The sequence below is a fragment of the Coturnix japonica genome, chromosome 7, assembly GCF_001577835.2.
Source record: "Coturnix japonica isolate 7356 chromosome 7, Coturnix japonica 2.1, whole genome shotgun sequence".
NCBI lineage: Eukaryota > Metazoa > Chordata > Aves > Galliformes > Phasianidae > Coturnix > Coturnix japonica.
The window spans coordinates 3820848-3840810 of NC_029522.1; the positions used below are offsets into that span (position 1 = coordinate 3820848).

At 44.1% G+C, this 19963-nt stretch overlaps 1 protein-coding gene across 12 annotated transcripts in view; it reads left to right on the forward strand.

Moving 5' to 3' along the window:
* Positions 1-19963, forward strand: part of AGAP1 (ArfGAP with GTPase domain, ankyrin repeat and PH domain 1) — a 257074-nt gene that overhangs the window by 168522 nt on the left and 68589 nt on the right. For 10 of the 12 annotated variants that reach the window (XM_015867759.2, XM_015867760.2, XM_015867761.2 and 7 more), the window contains 2 exons: positions 4487-4648; positions 19345-19506. In XM_015867759.2, the coding sequence (XP_015723245.1) occupies positions 4487-4648; positions 19345-19506 (324 nt within the window). The remainder of the gene's footprint in view (positions 1-4486; positions 4649-19344; positions 19507-19963) is intronic. The other 2 variants (XM_015867762.2, XM_015867757.2) reach the window with 1 other exon arrangement.

Sequence of the window (19963 nt, forward strand, 5' to 3'; positions counted from 1 at the left end):
TAAGTACCTTTTCAAATCAGCTCCTACACTTTAGGGATGTGAGTACAGCTAAAATTATTCTTTGGAAAGAATCTGGAGCCTTTGACACATTGAAGCTTGAACTAATCAAGGCCTCCCAGTAAGCATATACACATATCCATATCAAGGAAACAGTGCTGAGAATACATGGATTAGCATAGTAATTTAACTGCCCCCTGCTAATCAACTTAAGCGACCAGCTGATGCATATATGATGTATTTGAAGAGGCACTCTTTCAGAACTCCAGAGTGGGCCAAGTAGCTGACCGTGGATTTCATGGTAATGTTGAGTTATGTATTGATCTCTCTCTGCCTACATACAGATAGGTATTAATAGATTGGGAGATGTGTGTGTATGACATGTACAGCTGGGGCAGACAGCAGATGCAGAATGCATAGTTAATTGTATGAGCTTCATAGAAAGGCTTTGTACACCTACCTCAGCGTTGAAGGTTTGTGTTTCAATGAGTGTTGTTGGCTTACTATTTTTATCTGTCTGGCTTGTATGCTAAAAGTCTGAGGTGATTTCTGCTGTTGAGGTTTCATCTTTGAGCAAAAATGAAGTACTGTTGCATTGCGCTGTGGAGGAGAGGAGGTCACCCAGAGGGTTGTGACACACTGGCACATGATGCCCAAGGAGGCTGTGGATGCCCCATCACTGGAGGCATTCAAGGCCAGGCTGGATGTGGCTCTGGGCAGCCTGGGCTGGTGGCTGATGGCCCTGCATACAGCAGGGCACTGAAACCAGATGATCGTTGTTGTCCTTTTCAGCCCAGGCCATTCTATGTTTCATTCTGTGACTGGGGCTTTCCTGTTGCAGAATGGACAAACCATAGGACTGTTTGATAGAAGCCCTGTGCAGCAAGTGTGCAAGAGCAGCAGGTGGCTTCCAGTTCTACTGAGACAACGCAGCTGCATGCTGCTGCAGTGCAATGCATGTCTTGAGCTTGCTGCAATTAGATTGAGAAGCAGGAAGCAGATTCAGAGATTGAATTTTTTTTTAATAGAGCTGTAACTAACAGCTTTGTGCTGGAGCATGTCCATTCCTACTACACTAGAGCAGGTTGTACTGTGTGATCTGTAGGTCAGCCCACAGGCAGGGCCACCAACCTCCACATTTAATACCATCCCAGGCTGTCCAGGGCCCCATCCAACCTGGTATTGAACACCTCCAGGGATGGATGAGGCATCCACAGCCTCTCTGGGCAGCTGTTCCAGCACCTCACCACTCTCATAGTAAAGAACTGCTCCCTGACTTGCATGCTCTGATGCCCTGAGAAAATCTTAGTGTCTGAAAGAAAGTGGAATGTAACCTTGAGTTGACGGTATGGCGAGGGGGCAAACTGATAGCAGGGTTATCAGACTGGCAGCAGAAAGAGCTGAGTTGGGTTGCATTGTGGATCAGTAAAGTATAAAAAATGGGACTTGGCAGCTATTTGTTGCTAACAGCCCATACCTTTCACAAATATGAAATGGAAAAAGGATTCCTATTTGGTTTACGCTTCCTCAACAGATGAATGTCATAACCTGGGCTGCAGAGCTTCAGAAGACGGCATTAAGCTGACAGCAACGCCTTTGGTGCTGACACGATGATGTCGAAGTCTAGATGTTATGCCAGGTGTCCAATTGAAACTTGAGATTTGCATCCTGGTTGGAAAGTGACCGGACACCTCTCTGTTAGGAAATTAAAAAGTAATTGTGAACTGGACAAAAGCTGTCAATGTACAAACATTGGTGTTAGCAATTCAGCCACCCAGCACAGGGTAATGGGGACACATCAGGCAGAGATGCCCGGTAATTGTGTTCCATTTTCCCATGATACCTGGGAAATGCTACATCTCAGCTTTCACATACCAGCTTTCTCCTTCGTGATCTTTGTTACAAAGCTTCTCCTGCAGGAATTCATCAAATGTAGCTTCCCATTTTACACGGTACAGGATGAAAGATAGCTACAGGCTGGAAATGCGTGTTTGCGGCTTTACTCTTATGTCAGGCAGGGTGGATGCTATTTGTCAGCAGCATGATGGGGGGAGGAGGCTTGTGTGTGTTTCCCAACAGGAGACCTAATTGTTTGTGAAAAGTAAGTTGCTTCCAAAGCCATTTACTGCTGATATTCTCAAGGTGCTGCAGCAGAAATGAAGCAAAACTAAGAGTTTGGATTGATCTGTCATCTCTAAGTTTGATTTGATAAACTAAGTTAATTGCAGACTTAAAGGCTAACATACAGATTAGGAAGCAAGACTAGGAAGAAGTTGGTAACTGCTGTAAGCTCATATAAAAAGAAATAAAGGAGCCGTAGGGATCTCTTTGGCTTCCATCACAGGTTCACAAGCCATCCAGGTGAGGAAAATAAGCCATTTTTCTACTTAAATGTATCAAGATGTAAATTGATGAAAATGTTTTGAATGGATTGGGAATGCAGTGTAGCCTCTCAGCTTAGAAAGCTTAGTATGGTTTTGCTTTGAGGTGGAAAAAAGGGGAAAATAGAGTCATTGGCAAAGCTCTGGAAGTGCTGGTTGAAAGGAAGCTCCAGGGGTATCTCTGCCATCCTGGTGCTTGGAGCAGGGCTGTGAGCGCTGCTGGGTGAGTCAACCACTGACCTCCTGCTCACCAGACTTAACCAGCAACTCAGAAACCTCATGTTAGTAGAACTTGGACCATCTTGGATCATTTCCTGTTCCCTAACAAGCTTAGGGCATTGTGCCGAACTGCATGGTGTCTGTGTTGGCCTAAATCCCAAGATCCTGAGCTCAGGATCTGTCATTCACATCAGCAGCTCCCTTCATTGAATTTATTTATCCATGTCCATAGGTTTTCTGGGTTGTAAGAAGCAGAGGAATAATTCTGCTGGTGAGCATCAGCAGCACCACTGAAATTCATTTGGTAGGAGCTATGTCTTAGAAGAGAACTGACAATATGAAATGTCAGCTTGTGTTTTCATTTAGTATTGCAACTCCAGAATGTTAGGCCATAACTTCAAGCCTCGATTCCTTCCTCTGCTTCAGTGGGCCCCCTTTCCTTGCTAATCTTCTTTTTTGGATGATGTGTTTAGAAGGTGCTAAAACACCAGCTGGTGCAAATGGCTTTCAGCTGATGAGTCCAGCAGACAGCATCCTGAAGGGGAGTGGTTGCAGACAGGAATCTTTTTGACAGCTTTGAAGGTGATACTCTGATCATGGACTTCTCGTGGACAAAAGAGTTGCCCAGGGAAGGTGATCAGAGAGGAAACATGCCAGTGGCCAAAGCCCTGCCTTGGGACTGCCCAGTGCAGCTCTGAAGCGTACCTTAGACTCTGTGCAATTGGGCAAATCCATTTAGTTTCTCTGTATGTTTCACGTCAAGCAGAAGTTCACAAGGCTGAGTAAGTATGTTCAACATCAGGCAGACAGATGCAGTGAGAGATGGATCTGTGTTAAGGGCTAAGGATGAGATTTAGTCTTGGGAAAAGGAGGGAGAAAAAGGGACAATTATGCCAACTCTAATAAACACGAAGTAGTTCACTGAGCTCCGCTGTCTTCCCAAAGGCTGCTCTGGGAAAAGACATAATGATAGAACTGGGAGTCAAGAGATCTGGGTTTTATTTTCATGTCTGCCACAATCTTCCTTTGTGGCCCAGGGTCATTTAACCTCTGAAAAATGGGGGAAATGATAGCAGATAATTAACAACCTCACAGGAGCATTGAAAATTAATTCATTAATTTTTCTGAACTCATCAGTAGAAGGTACAATGGAAATCCAAAGTGTTATCATATCTTATAAAATTACGCCTGTTTCTTTGCATATGCTTTTGAAGAGTGCTCTTAAAGCCATGGAAGACCTCTGGGTTGCCTTCCAAGAGCCGTCTCTGAAAGTCACCAGTGCCTGCTGCCCTTAGGAAGAGCCTGCCATGAGGAATGAAACCAGCATTGAGCAATATATTTGTATCATGTGCAAGTCTTGTGTCAGGAATGGAGCAAAATGTGGTCAGAAACAGAAACTTCAGAGTAGACTCCTTTGTCCAATCTCAAGTTGCGGACATGATTGTTTTAAGCTTTATTTGGGCTTAGAGTATTTTAAGCACCTCGGCTTGGCTGTCTCATCTCAGTTGCTCATGTCAACAATGGATTCTGAGGATGTATTTATTTGATTTCATGCTCAGTTTGTCTTTTGTGTTTTAGCTGTAACAGTGGAAAACCTGTTCAAAACGTGCCCGGTAGCAGGGTTGTCGAGGCTCATGCTTTCCAGAAGGCGAATGAACAGGATGAGCTTAAATATGGCAGATTTAGGCTGTGTTGTTGGAAGCCCCTGGTGAGATTGGAGTGGGCTGCTTTAATCTGTGGTCTTCAGAGTTCCAGGGAGGGCTGTGTTGCTTTTTCTGTTGGTGGAATACTTTCTTTTTCTGCTCTGCTAAGATCTTCATGCCATCCATCTTCATGTCAATCAATTTTATCTTCTCTATTGACACAATTTGTTTTCCATTTATGTCTAGGGAACGTGACTACTAGCACATCTGTGTCTCAGATGGCAAGTGGGATCAGTCTAGTCTCCTTCAACAGCCGTCCGGACGGTATGCATCAGCGCTCTTACTCGGTCTCCAGTGCAGATCAGTGGAGTGAGGCTACAGTCATTGCAAACTCTGGCATTAGCAGTGGTAAGAAACTTGAAACTGGGGGGATGACCTGCTTTGGGGTGAATTTGGTGTTTTGTGGTTAAAGTGAAAATACAACCAGATGTTATTTGTCCAGTTATTCTGTTGGAAGCCAAACTTCCAGCATCCGAGGGGAAAAGGAGGCATCACGTGAAAGAATGGATTAATGCAATGCTTTCTCAGTGGGAAGAACTAATGTGTGACACCACTGCTTAATTATGATGTCAGGTACATAATGTAGGTTGTTCACTTCATATTCCTATTTCCCTACTCTGAGTGGTTGGTATCAGCAGTAAATTACCCTGCAGACCTGTTCAGTGGCATGCCCCTTCTTCGTTGTGGCCTTGCTTTGAAGGATTCACACTGCTGGCATAGAGGAGCGAACGCTCTTCTAGATGGTGTTTTGTATTGAGAGTAACAGCAAAACAGCTTGTTGCTTTTAAAGGATGTGTGAGATAGCAGGGCAACATTGCACAGGGGAGGATTAGGGCGCATTGAGGCAGCCGTGGCACTCATGGGGGATGAGAGTGGAGGGCTCTGTCATAGTGAGCTGCAGGTCAGGTTGATACTGGGGAAACATGTGGGTCTGGGGCATGCAACTGTGGAAACCATGGGAAGCTGCTGAAACAGAGGGCAGCAAGTGAAAGGGAGATGTGTGTGAAAGAGAACTCTGCACAGATATAAAACAGGATTATGGATAACATGAGAACATACGTGCATAAGGGAGGAGACAAGCAGGACTGTTTCTGATGGCTGTTTCAAAAATGGGGAGAATGGCAGGAGCATAAAAACTGTTTTGTGTCCCATGCTTGTCTGTATGCTGCTGAAGGGTCGAGTCTGTGGTTTTCAAGCAGCTGTGGATAGATTTTTCGGTGTTGCCTTATGGGAAAGGAGAGTTCAAATCAGCCACCTCAGAGCAGGCTGGCATTCATGCTCAAGTTTGTGGTTGCTTAAGCATGTCCATTTCTGGAGCTCTGAATTTGTAGGCAGCACCATCAGCAGTGTGATATTTGGATCAAAATGATACAGATTTGGATCAAGGATTTTCTAAAGCAAGCAGAATATTGAAGTTCTTCAGTATGTTCTCTGCAGCATCAGCCCAGCTTACCTGCTTTTCTTTGGGACCTGGTTAGTCTCTGAGGACAGTCAGCATTCTCTTGTTTTCCTTCCAGCAAGGAGAGTATTTTCATTTACCCTTTGCATTGCTAATGTAGCAGTTCCTTTAGACTGAACTAGTTTCACAGTTAAGGCTGTGTGCTCTTCTGAGCTGCTCTGTTGTTTTCATCCACTCTGATTCTGCTTTATTTTTAAAAGGTTATACCGGAGCTTCAGGTTTTCAGCACCCTTCTTTTACGCTGTAGTTCTTCAAAGGAAAGTTGGAGAATGTTGTGTGTTCTCACTGGAATGAAGGAGAGTGAAAGTCAAGGCATAGCCAGTGCCTGGTCCCTGCACCTGCCAGACCTGCAGGCAGCTGAGCGGGTGCCATCCCTTTAGCAGATGTGAAAGCTGAGGTTGTAGGGGAAGGACATCTTCAAATGCAGAAGAACTCAAGGAGTTCCTAAAAGTGGCACGTAATTAACGTGCTGAAAAGTAGAAATGGAACCTAACTTCCTGCTCCTTCCCCTTGACCTTGTGGTGCTGTTTTCACACTGAAGGGATTCACTGCAGTTGTGGTGGCTCCTGGTTCTGCACTGCAGCCGGTTCTAAATTACCGGGGAAGGGAACCTTTCCTCCTACACAACCTCTGTACTCTTCTGACTTGATGTTCATATGTGATTACTTCTGGATCAAAAGAGATGACAGCTAGAATTATCCGTGAAGTATTTATTCCAAAGCTGAGGTTGACTGGTGGGTGGTTCTGGATCTGCCTGTCTTCATTTCTCACAGAGGTTCTACTTTCCTGAAACAATAAGGAGTCGCTGTAATACGTGAGGGAAATGGAGATAATGGCCATTTTTAGCCAACTGAATGTCAGTGTAAACAGAGGGATTGTAATAAAAGGGCTGCAGAGCGTCAAGAACATTCCTTTCCATCAGCGTATCGTCTTTCCATAAGCTTATAGATGTGTCCTTTATGCCAGCAAGCTGACGCATGAAAAACCCTTTTTAATTTCAGTTTTTTTTTATTATTTTTCTCCATTAAAAGATCTTGAATTTTAGTCATAAAAAGATAATACTGTGAAAGCAGCAGGTACGGAGAGAAGCTAAGCATCTTTTGGAATTCAAATGCCGATGTACTGGAGGATATGTCTGCTTATTGTCACACGGTTTTATTGTAGACAAAATAACATATTGGGATTCAATTTTTCTCCTCACCTTTATTTTTTTTTCCCCCACATTAAATTAATACTTTGTGTGGCTCTGGAGAACTTTTCAAAGTCTTCCGAAGCAGACCTTTGGTTTCCTGGGGCTTCTGTCTTTCAAGCAGCTGTGAACATCTCCTAATTAGATAAATTACTTTGTAGTGGGCAGAGCCACAAAACAGGAGGTGCTGGATAAATTAAAGGGGAAAAATAGAAAAATCCATTCTCTGAAATGGAATGCCCCACTGCTTTATGACTATTACTGTTGTAAGGTTTTACATTTAAGTACCTGAGGTTTAAAATTAAATGTCTAATATAATTTGGCACCGGTAACATGAAGCCTGTGACTGCCCTCAGAGAAAATCCAGACAGCTTAGTTCAGTGTTTCAAATTGCTGCCTGCCAGATAGTGAGCGGCCCATGCCAATGGCTCACAATTTAGCTAGATGCCGCCCGCTGCTCCGTGTGATTTTAAATTCACTAACATATTTGTCTTAAAACTCGGAAATTTAAAGAGGCTGCTCCAGAAGTACATGAAAAATTAATGCCTTTTACATTTTTTCTTACTCTTGTAAGTACTTGACAGAAGTAATTTTAGCAGCAAGCGAGAATAAAAACTGGGGGCAGTAAATCCCTGTCTGGGAACCCCTTGTGTGGATTCTTTATGGACCCAGAATTGATCTACATGTCAGATCCTGATGTAGTTTAAACTGTTTATCACCCTAATGGCAGCAGAGAGACCGTGAACACCAACTTATAATCCTCGGTGAAAGAAATTGGTGTTTGCAGTCAGTGAAGGAGCAGTTGAGTGTTATTGATAGATTCAGAACGATTACTGCCGCCGCCACGATTGGCTGAGAGGTTCTCCTGGATCAGGTCGGCAGGAAGGCTGCGGGGTTGGTTGGGTTCTTACGGATACGTCTTGATGGATGATGCTGCAACGCATCTCAGACTTGAGTAGGAAGCAGACCTAGCAGTGGAAAGCAGACCTAGCAATTAATATTAGCTAGCAGTGTTGCTATCATTAATGAAAGATACAGATGGCTGTTGTGCAGCCCTTACAGTTTGTATGAGCTCGAGAGGCACCCTCAAACTTAGCAGCAGTGGAAGAGAGTGCAGCCAAAATCCAGTTTGGGAGTCTTAACCCCTCAGAAATGGAGGGCGTTGTTTCCTACCCAACAGTGAGGAAGCAGCACATCTGCTTTTTCCTCTTCATCAACATTAGAGTTTTTGCTTTGGCTTCTAAGCATACCATAGGGAAGCGTTTCTTTCCATAAGCGTGCCTGAACCAGTGCTTCAAACAGCAGTTTGTGTGGGGTGGGGGTTTCTCTATTCTTGATTTCCAAACTGTCTTTTGAATTCTGACTTGATGGAAAATTCCACAGATATAAAAAATAAATCAAATATCTGCTTAAATATCACCCACTTAGGTTTTATCGCCGTACGATTGCTTCTACAGGCCATTTGATCTCTGCTGTAATTTATATAAATTGTAATACCTGGTGTCTCTTCGGTTTCTAACGGCTTGATTTTAGGGTTTGTTAATGTGAAATTGAGTTTTCACTGTGCCACAGGGCACGGGAGGTCATTGGGGTGTTTATATTAATGCAGACCTTACAACTTGCCTTACTTTTCTGATCATAAGTGCTCGGAATGATTAAATGGCGGAGTCTTGTGCTGTGCATTGTCATAACACTTTCATCTCAGAAATGAAGCCGAAAGCGTGTTTGAGAGGGGTTTGAATTCAATAGGCAGTTCTCGACCAGGATAAATTATGTAATTTCAGATAGATTTATGGAATTTCAGAATTGTGGTAAGCGCGTACAAATGGTTTAGGCTGGAAGAGCTATTTCTTCCTTTTTAAAGAGGGAAGTAGTTAACTGAGGAGCAAATACGAAGTTGCTTTCTTGTTTTCTAGCTGCTCTTGTATTTCCTGCAGTTGCCAATAGCTAAAATTCCTTTAGTTAGACTGTAGGAATCTCAGGTGAATGAGAGAGCTGATGGCAGTTCTCACCCTTCTCACACAGCTTCCCAGCAGTGTCACGGAATATAGGCTTTTATTTGTACTCTGGATATTTGTTTGTTGCCCAGATGTTGGGTAAAACTTATCCTGATGTACAGATGATGAACACGGCGACAAAACCTCTGCAGTCCCCTACTCATGCAGTCGGGTTCAGACATCGCTAACTAACCTTCTGCTCTGAGGGTGCCTTTTACCATAGGATCCAGGCTGGGGTTGGGGTTATTGTAGTGCCATGGGTTTGGAGCCGTTGATAAGACATTGCCATTGGATCCCACATCTGGCAAGGCATGTATGTCCACCAGGGATTTGAAAGAATTAAATGTGTGGGAGCAGATCTTCAGCTGCTGTATCTGTGCTGAAGGGGGAGAGGTGGTGCTTACATACTCACAATCAATGGCAGTGAGCTGCTGCCTGCAAAGAACTGAAGTCTCCATGCAGCTCAGTTAAGGGCTAAGAAGGACTTCAGGAATGTGGGTATTCCTGCCCAAGTTTTCTGGTTTTGAGCTAAATATTTCAGTATTTGCTGAGTGCTGCTGTTGAAATAGATGGATTTTTACTGTTCTGCTGTTCTCCACAAACCCATCTGCTTTTCCTAGCTCAGATCCTTTTCTTTCTGACCCCTCCCAGCCCCTGCTTAAAACATAAAGATCTGTTCCATTCAGCAACTACATCCCGTGCTTGGTTCCAAAATGGCAAGGAATGTGAGTTTTCATCTCAGGATAATTTGACACTGGCAACCTCAGACCTCATGCTCGTCTTAATCTTGTTTACAGCCCCAAGTGCCAAATGTCTGTCAATGAATGAGACTCAGTTAACTTGGTGAGTGGGACTGTAGTTACACGGCCTCCAGAAATCAGTATGTCCAAAGCAGGGAAAGCAGATCCCTGCTATGGATAGCAGTGGAAGCGTGGGGCACTTCTGTCTTCAGGTTGGCTTAGTATCTCTGACAGCAGCTGCAGGCTGGATCTCTGGAGCACAGATGTTGAACAGACACAGCACTGAAAAACCTGTATTCTATTCTCTGATTCCCTGCATCAGTATCAGTCCAAGTGGAAGGGTTAATACTGCAGATGAGCACACCCTTGTAGGCAGTGAGTTGTTCACCAGGAAAGCAGTCCTGTAATCTCATTTGTATAAAGAGTGCTCAGCCTTCCAAAGACTTTTTGTGTTTATTTCTTGTTTAATGTTGCTTTAATCTTCAATGTTTGTAGTATTGGAATGAGTTTTGCTGTGATCTTTCTTGGCAGGTGAGTCACCAGATGGTCTGAGACGTACCATCAGCTGTGATTATTTTTCCCCTTGTCTCAGAAATAAATGTGACCTGTGGCATAGATAGCTGTAATAGTGGCAGAGGCATCAATGTGTTGCCTAAATTCAGGAGGACTCGTCTTTTGGCTCGGGCTATTTGAGCTGCATTTGATTTGAGGATACCTGGAGTGCTATTAACCTAAATTTCAATAATATACATTTATGTAATAACCATAATGGAAATGTTAAACTGAAGTAGAATTTAGGGATGTTGAAAATACAAAGTTGGGAGGGTTAAAAGTTATGTGTAGTTACCATTGAAGTAATTCCAACTTTCAGAACTTTTTTGTCCAAACTTTTGAAGTCTGAACAGATGCTTGTAGTAATTAAACTCCTCATTTAATGTCTGTTCAGAAGCACGCTGCTTTGTTTTGCCCGTTTCTGGGTGAAGTGTGTGCAAGAAACTCACATGGTGCTTTTATTTCTTCTCAGGCTTAATGAAGTTTCTGTTCCAATTAACATGAGTGCTTGCCTCATCAAGCATGTCTGTTTGCAGTCTCGGTTTCTTTCCAGTCCAGATCACAGAGCATTGGGTACGGGGATGTTGTGTATACTTTACCTATGGAATCCAACACTTCAAAGCCTCTTCACAGCATATGCAGTTCAAGGAGTGAAAGAAGCCTCTGTGTAAAACCTGATCCGCATCTCCTTCACAGCCCGCTGATTGTAGGGGAGCAGCTGAAGCTCAGCGCTTGGCTTCCTGCAGGTGGAAGAGCATCTCCTTTCAAGTCCTCAGGCCGTGCATTTGTTACAGTTGATACAGCTCCTTAATTCAGTAGCTGTGTGTGCCACCCACAGCCCAGGCTGAGGAGTATCCAGTTTACACAAGGCTGCATGCAAGTGCTTTATCTAATGTGTGCATTTAGCGAGAGCAGGAGAAGGGCCTTGACTTCTGTTATCCCAAACCCCCAGAAGGGTTGGGGAAAATCTTGAAGGCGTGCTTGGTAATGTTAAAAAAAAACACAACAACAAAGTTTGTTGGTGACATTTGCATTATGTGGCGCCTATATAAGGCACCAGAGCCATTGCTATATGTGTGAAGAGCAAGGTGTGTTTTATGTTTCAGCTGTATGCTGTTGTAGTTTTTGCCTTTCCTTAAGAGTATCGTGGGTGTTGCTTTCATGGCTTGCTTTGCTTTCTGTTGCTGGTGCTCATGGCAGGCATTAGCAGGAAAGCCTGAGCCTTCTCCTAGCACTGTGTGCTTCAGTGCCTGTTTAATAAACAGCAGCCATCCATCTTTAATTGGAAAATGTTAAGAGTCTCTTGGTTTTTCCAAAATGCTGATCTTCAGGCTTGCTGCTGAAATCCTGTGAACTGATTGTCGAGAGTTCCCCAACCTCTTCTCAATTACCAGAGAGTGGGTTTGATGCTTGAAGTTATCCACAGGTTATACAGACTGGAGGTTAAAGTACGAGACTAGAGACAGGCTATGTGGCTCTTTGCCTGGCTCTGAGCATCTCTTTGAAAAGAGTCAGCTCTTCCTTTGTGTCTTATTTTGCTTAAGTTGAAATACAAGGTAAATATTTTAGGAGGTAATGGTTCAGCAAGGCGTACATTCATTATTTTCCAAGTGCCTTGAGACCTCAAGGCTCTGTTTCAAAGCAAAATGTTGATGTGTGAGGGTTTCTTTTTTGCAATCAGAAGACAATGCTGATTGTTAGATCAGGGCAGAGCTCTGACCCTCTCCTTGTAGTTGAGTGAGTTTATTATTCACATCGATTTGATTGAGGATATAAATTAGTATATTTCACACAGTCTTATGTGTACTTGATCATTATCCAGCTCGCTCATCCAGGATGTATTTTTTTTATTGGTACTCCAAGTGCTTATTTTCTTGCCAGTCACCATTAATTGGGCTGGTCTTGCTGGGGTTGCTAGGTGCCACAAACAGCAGTCAGTAATTAGGGCTGGGTGCACAGTTATCTACCTGCCTTCCCTGGCTTCAGGGCCATAGAGGCGCACAGTGGCAAGCAGTACATGGCTCAAACCAGGAGGTGCTGCCCTGAAACCACCCCATTGGCCGTACTGTTTCTCTTCCAAGTGGCCATCCATCCATCTGGATGGCTAGGAACTAGTTACCCAAATAAACTAGTCCCTGTGGCAGTTGTCTTCTGTAGCATTGCTTGCCTCTCCTTTCTGTGTCAAGGTGACAGAGCGGAGAAGCAACACCCATAACATCATCCGTGCCATTCAGAGCAATTCAGGGTGACACCGTGTAAGAACCACATCTCTCTTCTCAACAGATCCGATGCTGCCCAGCAAAAACATTGCACTGGAGAATCAGACATCCCTTATACATGTAGACTGTAGATCTGCTCGGTGAGAGCCACGGAGGTAGTTTGCCTTGGGACGTGGTGCCATCCTACAGCATCTACGAGTCGCTTTCTAATTTGTTGTCCTTACGCATTCGCACTACTTGTCACATTTGATCTTTCCCCAGGGCACATTTGGCGTACCGTACAGATGAGGGAGGCACAAAGATGCATCAGTGTAGCGGAGGATGAGACCAATTAGAACACTGTGTTAACTCAGGAAGCAGTTAATGTCTCTGCACCTGACCTCAACCTGCTTCAGGCGGGACGTGCAGGGGAAGGGCTCGCATCCCTTTCCCAGGTCAGGATCTGAGACCTGCAGCTCCTCACATGCAATAACCTTTACTTACACTCATCACCAGTGTTGGCAACATAGCAGGAAGAGATGCTCCTTGTATCAGATCTTCAGCTTCTGGAGGACGTGAGGAGCTTACTTTGTAAGACAGCTTTGAAAGGAAGCTAAATGGAAATGTTTTTCTTTCTTTTCTTCCTAGGAATGTGTAAACTTCTAGGGAGCAAATAGGCTTTACTAGCACAGCAGTACACTGCTCCCTAGGAGGGAAAATGCAGTGAGCAACATACTTTCTCTTTCATTCTCTCTCCCTTTTTCTTTTTTCCTAAAGTGCTGTGTTGCATTCTTCGCTTTCATCCTGTCTTTATGATGGCCAGACAGGGTGTGTTAGTAGGAAGTGAACTAGAGGTAACTTTGTCTTTCCTTTAGATAAGAAAGATTGTAACAAGTGTCTTACTATCCTGGAAATTATTGAAGCCAGTCCTTCCGATACATATGCCGTAGTGTCATGAGACTAACTTTCTCTCTCAAGTCTCTGGATAATGTCCCTTGCTTGTCACAAAGTGGCTTATTAGGCTTCCGAGTGGAAACGATCCTTTCATGCCAAACATACCTTCAGGTCTGCTTTGCTTGAAGCACGCTAAGATGTATCAAAAGGCAGAACCTCCAAAAGTAGGGGGATCTTTTTTTGTGTGTGTGTCGAGAAGGAACCTTTGTTTTTCTTATTTAATTGAAATTGCCATTAGAGGAAAGGAGACGGTAACTTGGGCATTCAGTGGGGCTTTCTGTACATGACAGGGTAGCTTTGTGATTTACAAGCTCTAGACATAAGGCTGGAAAAATGGTAGACGCCGTGGAAAGAGAATACTCCTGAGGCTCTTTCATCTCCATCCCACAGTTTGGCTCAGAGCTTCCTTTTAATTTCTTTCAGTGCAAGCAGGTTAATTTAAGCCCTCAATAGCTTGAATGTCCGAGTTAAATTCAGCTAATCAATGACCGGACAGGCCCGCTTTCTATCGAAGGGACGAGCTGAGTGTGTGTTGGAAATGTTTGTGCTTTCTTTTCCTGCATGCTGAAGCCTTGTTGCCAGCCCTTCTCCCCACTCACAAATGTTTATCACTGTCGGCAGGCTTCCGCCGAGCTGCGGGTTTGACAGGTTTTTAATGTCTGTCCTGTACATCCATGCCTTACGCAGTCATTGTGCAATTGCAGCATCCCTTTAACTTCAGTTTGAGGCGGAGGAGGAATATAAAGAACTTGATAGAACGTTTATGGTAATAGCTGTAAAGAGAAGCTGCAGAGCATTGGATTTCACAGCCAGAAAAATTTCAGCTCAGGGAAATGGGTCTGAAATACAACTACAGATGGTTTTAGTCTATTGCTTCCCCTGCTTAAATAAAAGGATTGCTTTTCTCGCCTCTATTTAAAACACATGTGTAGGAGATGAAAGTGTCCAGCTATTTTTTTTATTATCCAGTCCTACCGACATCTTTGGCTTATTTCATATCTACGCTAATGGCACAGTAAAAGTTCTGAAACACACCCGTTGGGTTCAGCCTTTCTCGGGCCGTGGCAAAGATTCCTGCTGCAGCTGGAGCTGTTGCTGTTGTTTTCGTCATCGGCTCTTTCTCTTTCCATTGAACCTGGAGGTATTAATTGTGTTGCTGCTTCTGCTCTTTAATTGATCCCGTGCGCCGCTCCCGCTTTTGTGCAGCGTCTGACTTTGTGTCACTTCAGAAAATCAAACACCCAAATTAATCAATCCCCGGGCTCTTGGGAGGGAGGCTGCGTTAGGGAGCCGGGCTCTGCAAAATCAAGTCTTAATTTCACTTTGAAAGTCAGTTGGAAAATTTTAACGAGAAGATGCAAGAAAAATGTAAACCAGATCAAGCCCGACTTTGGTCTGCAGAGAATAGCATCACCTGTTGGGTTTGTTTCAGGTTTTTGTAAATAGGTGATTGGACAAAAATAGGAAATAAATCAAAAGGCACCAAGGTAGAGGAGGTCAGAATGGCCTTGTTTCCACTTCAAATCGTTACGCAGGAGAGAAAGGGCTGTGTGTGTGACAGAGAATAGGAGCTGTGGGCCAAAGACGGAGTTTGCTCTCTGGTTCGTGCATCTCAGCTCAGCCTTTGTGCTGTGCTATTCCCATGCATCGTATGTTGCTGTCTCCTCCTATTTTAGCCCCCATCTGGGTGTCTTGGCTTGGGGCATTCCCTCCTGGTTCTGGGCCCTATTTTTCTTTCACCCCTTCATTCTTACGTTAGTATTTTCTGTTACTCCACGAGGTGTGCATGGCGAGCAGAGAAGGAAAGATGTCTCCAGTGCCTCCGAGCAGATGCCAGAGCACTGAGGACCGGGATGGCATTTCTTACCCTTTCCAATCCTTCATATTCTCCTTTGGCTTTGTTTGTTGCACGTGTTCCAAAAGGTAAAACTATGAGGATGAACGTTATGTTTTATGAACGTGTAATACGGAGAGAGGGTATCAGATGTGTTTCAAATGGCAAATATGATGCAGTGCAACAGCACAGCCCTTGAGACTATTTGGAGGATTGGTCAATTTCTTTTTTCATTTAATGTTCCATCTCTCAATTCTGGATTGTTGCTTTAGACAATGTATTTCTTCCCTTCTGCTGCTCAGTTCTCCTATCAATACTTGTCATAATCGAAAGGAGTTTCTTCTGTGACTGTCGTTATGAAATGCATCTATGAGAAGGGGCAGCCTTGGAAGTCTGCTTGTATAACAACAGCTGCATTGGCTATTTTAGGTTCTGTGATTTCTGCCTAATGAGCATCAGATGTGAACAAGGAGAATCTTTGTCTTGCACCCCATGTCGTGCAAGTATATCACTGTGCCAGCAGAATGATCTTATTTGTTATCCCATCTACCAGATCTGAAGGGTTTGCTTACAGGTGTGAGAGCACGGGGAGTGGCAGAAGGGAGAAGGGACAGCTTTGTGCATGCATTCACAAGGAACTTCCATCCCCTGCCATCAGCAGCACAGGCTGCAGCTAGCACTGCTCTCCTGGGAGGAGAAGGCATTTTGCAGCAGTCATTTGCAGCATTGCAGCACGTCATTTGCAAACCTGGCACTGCAGTTCCAGAGCAGAGCATGTGCTGGGCAGGATAACTCCATGGCAAGGAGAGAATGGTGTCCTTAATACAGATATACACCCTGCAAATGATGACCGTCATCAAGTAGAGCTTGCCCGTACAGTCCATCAAAAACCACAGAGCTAATGATGGGCTGGGCAGATAATCGCGGGAGAGTTAATTGTAAGGTTCGATATGCCATCTTGTCAGCAGAGATAAGTTGTCACGTTTTCCACTTGAGCTGAAACTAAATGATTGTAAAATAAGTTATGAGTGTCCTTGGGCCTGTCTGCCAGAATGATGGCTAAGAATACATTCCTGGCCCATCAGTCTCAAGCAGCCTGCTTGATATTTATGCGAACTGAATGTTATTTTATTCCCCCTCTAGTCATGCTTGTCAGCTTCCCGAGTGAAAAGTGAAACTGCTTCTTTGACTCATACTTCAAGTATTGAAGCTCGGAGAGGCTGCAGATTGTTATTATTATTGCTGGTATTATATATTTTTTTGGGTGTGCGTTGAACGTTGATGCCCGATTGGGAAGAACTAATGGCTAACATTGAACGTGCGGGATGGCTGCAAAACAGCCCATCCCAGCCCAGTGAGACGCGTCTTATGAGCTCCTGTGCCTCCATCAGAGCTGCTGTAGATGTGGAGTAATGAGGCTCTTGCTTTCTTTAATTTGGCATGCCTTTTTTCTTTGCCTCTTTATTTTTTAATATATTTAATAGCGCCGGCAGTGGTCGTCTCCGCTCTCACGTGTGGTAATTGATACAAAATAAAATGCATTATTTGTATTCAGTCAGGAGTATGAAATTGCATTCAGCGGGCTGAAGCCTGAACTCATTTACAGTTTTCTGAAGCAGGGCTTTCAGGAGCCCTCTTTTCAATTTGAAGAATACCTTGTCAGGCACGAGGAGTAGCTGGAAATGGGAAAGCACGGCGCGTGAGCCTGGCGCCCTTCTATTGCTCATATTTTAACCCAAGGGAAGGGTTTACAACTTCCATCTTCAAAGGGTGCTCTCAAAAAGCAGAGCATGCCCTATCGTAATAATCAGGTGCTCTGTCGTAATCACAGCTGTGCCCCATAGCAGTAATAACGACGTTCCCTATAGTGATAACAACACACCCTACAATGCCAGCATCCTTTTCCAGGAGCCTTGTGTTTCTTTGCTGCTGCAGGGGAGGGAATCCCTCGGGCTCTCCCCCTGGGAGCAGTGTGACCCAAGGGCGACTCCTCATTGCCCACAGGGGCCGTGGCTCAGCAAGATTTACAGCAGCAGGTTCATCCTTTGGGGCGAGCAGTTGTGCAGCGTGTTTGTGAACTCTCATCGTTTTTCAGCATTCACAAACAGGTTTTGTTTGTGTAATTTAGAGACCAGACATGGGACTAACCTGGAGCAAATGTGCAGGTTTACATTTGTATTTATTTATGTTTTTGACAAGGGAAGGTTTTGGAGAATTCCCCTTTCACTTGCCAAATGGCTTGCAGCTGTAAAGGAGTTGCAGTTTTTCATAGACTCATAGGATGGTTTGGGTGGAAGGGACCTTTCTCTGCTCAGGGCAGCGTGTCTGACATGCAGACAGTGGTGCAGCAATGAGCACAGCTCTCATGCTTCTCCAGCCCTGTGGGTTGCAGCAGACTCGGGCATGCATCACACTTCTTTGCAAGCAGCCTATTGAAGGGCATGGCTCGAGCTGGCTGCTTCTGTGGGTTTTTTTTCTCCCCTTGAGTAAAATGGGATCATTCTTTTTAGAGTGAAAGCCGAGAGTTAGAGGCCTGCCCACATGCTGCAGCCCTCATATTTTCTGAGGGGGAAAAGTGAAGCATTTTGAGAAATGGCATTATACGTGAGGAAGCCTTTCTGGCTGCTGTGCTTTCTGGGATATTTATGAATTGCAGTTTCCTGGTGAGCGAGCAAACAGAAAGCAACGAGATGCTGTCCTTACCCCATAGCCTCTGTAGGTTGCCCCGTTGCAGAACAGGTGGGCACATACAAGGCTATGCATTTCAGTGCTGCCAACTGTTCTGTCCAGTTGTTTTGTGTTCCCGACATAGGAAACCTTCCTAAGCCTCTAACTGGAGGAAACTATTCAGGAGTGGAAGCAACCGACTTGCCTTATTGGCTATGCCTCAGAGATATAAAAAGGCACCAATATCCCTTTGCCAAATGCCTGCTGAGCATCAGCTTGGCTTCTTGTCAGGGTTTGCCTTCCTCTGCACGAGGAGAGACAGTAAGCCCTTGCAGGATGGCTGCCTTCAGCAGCCCCTGTTCAGATACACAGAAACCTCCTGGATGCTACACACAGTGTGCTAAATACATTCTTACAGTTCCCTTTGTGAGTTAATGCTTGATCATTGTTTTCAAAACAGGGGGCACAGGAAAAAAAAAAAAGAACAGAAATCCTTAAAGGTTGTATATGGAGTTTGGTTTGGTCTCCACTGGCAGTCAATTAATGGTATAATTGGTCCCTCACCAATAACTGTGCTTAGTAGGCAACTAGCAAGTAAACTTTATAACAATAAATAAATGTTTCTTTGTCGAGTAGGTGTTTGTATGGGAATTGTACTACTCAGGAATCAGAAGCTGCTTTATAAATACTGTCTGTCCTGATGCTTCTCTAACATAGGAATTTGTCTTAAGTGCAGCCCTGGTTTGGTATCTGACCAGTGTTCTGGACACAGCTTCACTTCTGTTTGAAACACTACAAGTGAAAAGGAGGAAGTTATTTTGGATTGGGAAAAATAAATAAAGGAGTTGGAGGCCAATAAAGTTGGTTGGAGGCCCTGCATATGGTGGGGGAGTTGAAACTGGATGATCATTGCGGTCCTTTGCAACCCAGGCCATTCTATGATTCTATAACTAACCATAGCCAAAAAAACTGATTTCTGTTAACCTAAAATCATGTTGGCAACTTTGCATGAAAATATTAGCTTAAGATTGCTTGAGTACTTGTATTAGCAAATAAACAGGCCTATTGGTAGATAAGATTCAGTGGATGTTAACACTATCTCTGTTCTGTATTACAGCATCTTACGAGTACGTTTAAGGATGAATAAGATTTTTGTAAGAAAGAGCAATTGGAAATAATAGTGATCTCCTTTCCTCTTTAGTCAGCTCCAGCCTGGATTCTAGAGCTGATGGAGAGTCCTGTACATTTGGTAGGACCTGCATCAGAACTTGAGCCCAGTCAAGAAGTAATTGATGCTGTTGGGAGGCTGTCCTGTAGTTGCATGAGCTCAAGATGCTAGTTGCTGACAGACCATAAAGGGTTATATTTTGGATTCTAGTAATCCTCAGTTTAAATTATGCAGTATATTTTATTTTTTTCCCCCTTTTTTCTTTTTATTTTTCCCCAAACTGCAGATACTGGCTTAGGAGATTCCGTGTGCTCCAGCCCAAGTATATCCAGTACAACCAGCCCCAAACTCGATCCGCCTCCTTCACCTCATGCCAACAGAAAGAAACATCGCAGGAAGAAAAGCACCAGCAATTTCAAAGCCGACGGTCTCTCAGGCACAGCTGAAGGTAAACATGCTCCGTGGTGGAATTTAGATGCTGTTTTATCATTGTTTCGAAGAGAGTTGTTATCTGATGACTCAACTTTGTTGCTGGCTTTGCATTGGTGAGTTGAATGGGATTGCAGAGAAATCAGAAAGAAGTTAACAGGATAATCTTCCTAACAATGGAGTTGGATGATGTGAGACATCACATGACAGTGAACTCTACTGTCTGAAACATGTTTGGGACCAGTTGTTTAATTAAAATAAGGCTCCCCGAGGTGATACGGAGCATCGTTAGTGGTGAAGCTAAGGTACAGGCAAACTTGCAAGGCTGAAAAGAAAGGAGAGTTGGGCTCACTCAGTACCTTGGACATCGCATCAGAATTTGTGTGTTTGCTCAGGATTAATAAATCTAGCGCTCTCTCTTCTGCTCTAGAATCATCTGATGCCTGTTATTCTTTGAATATTCAGCTGCTAGGGGT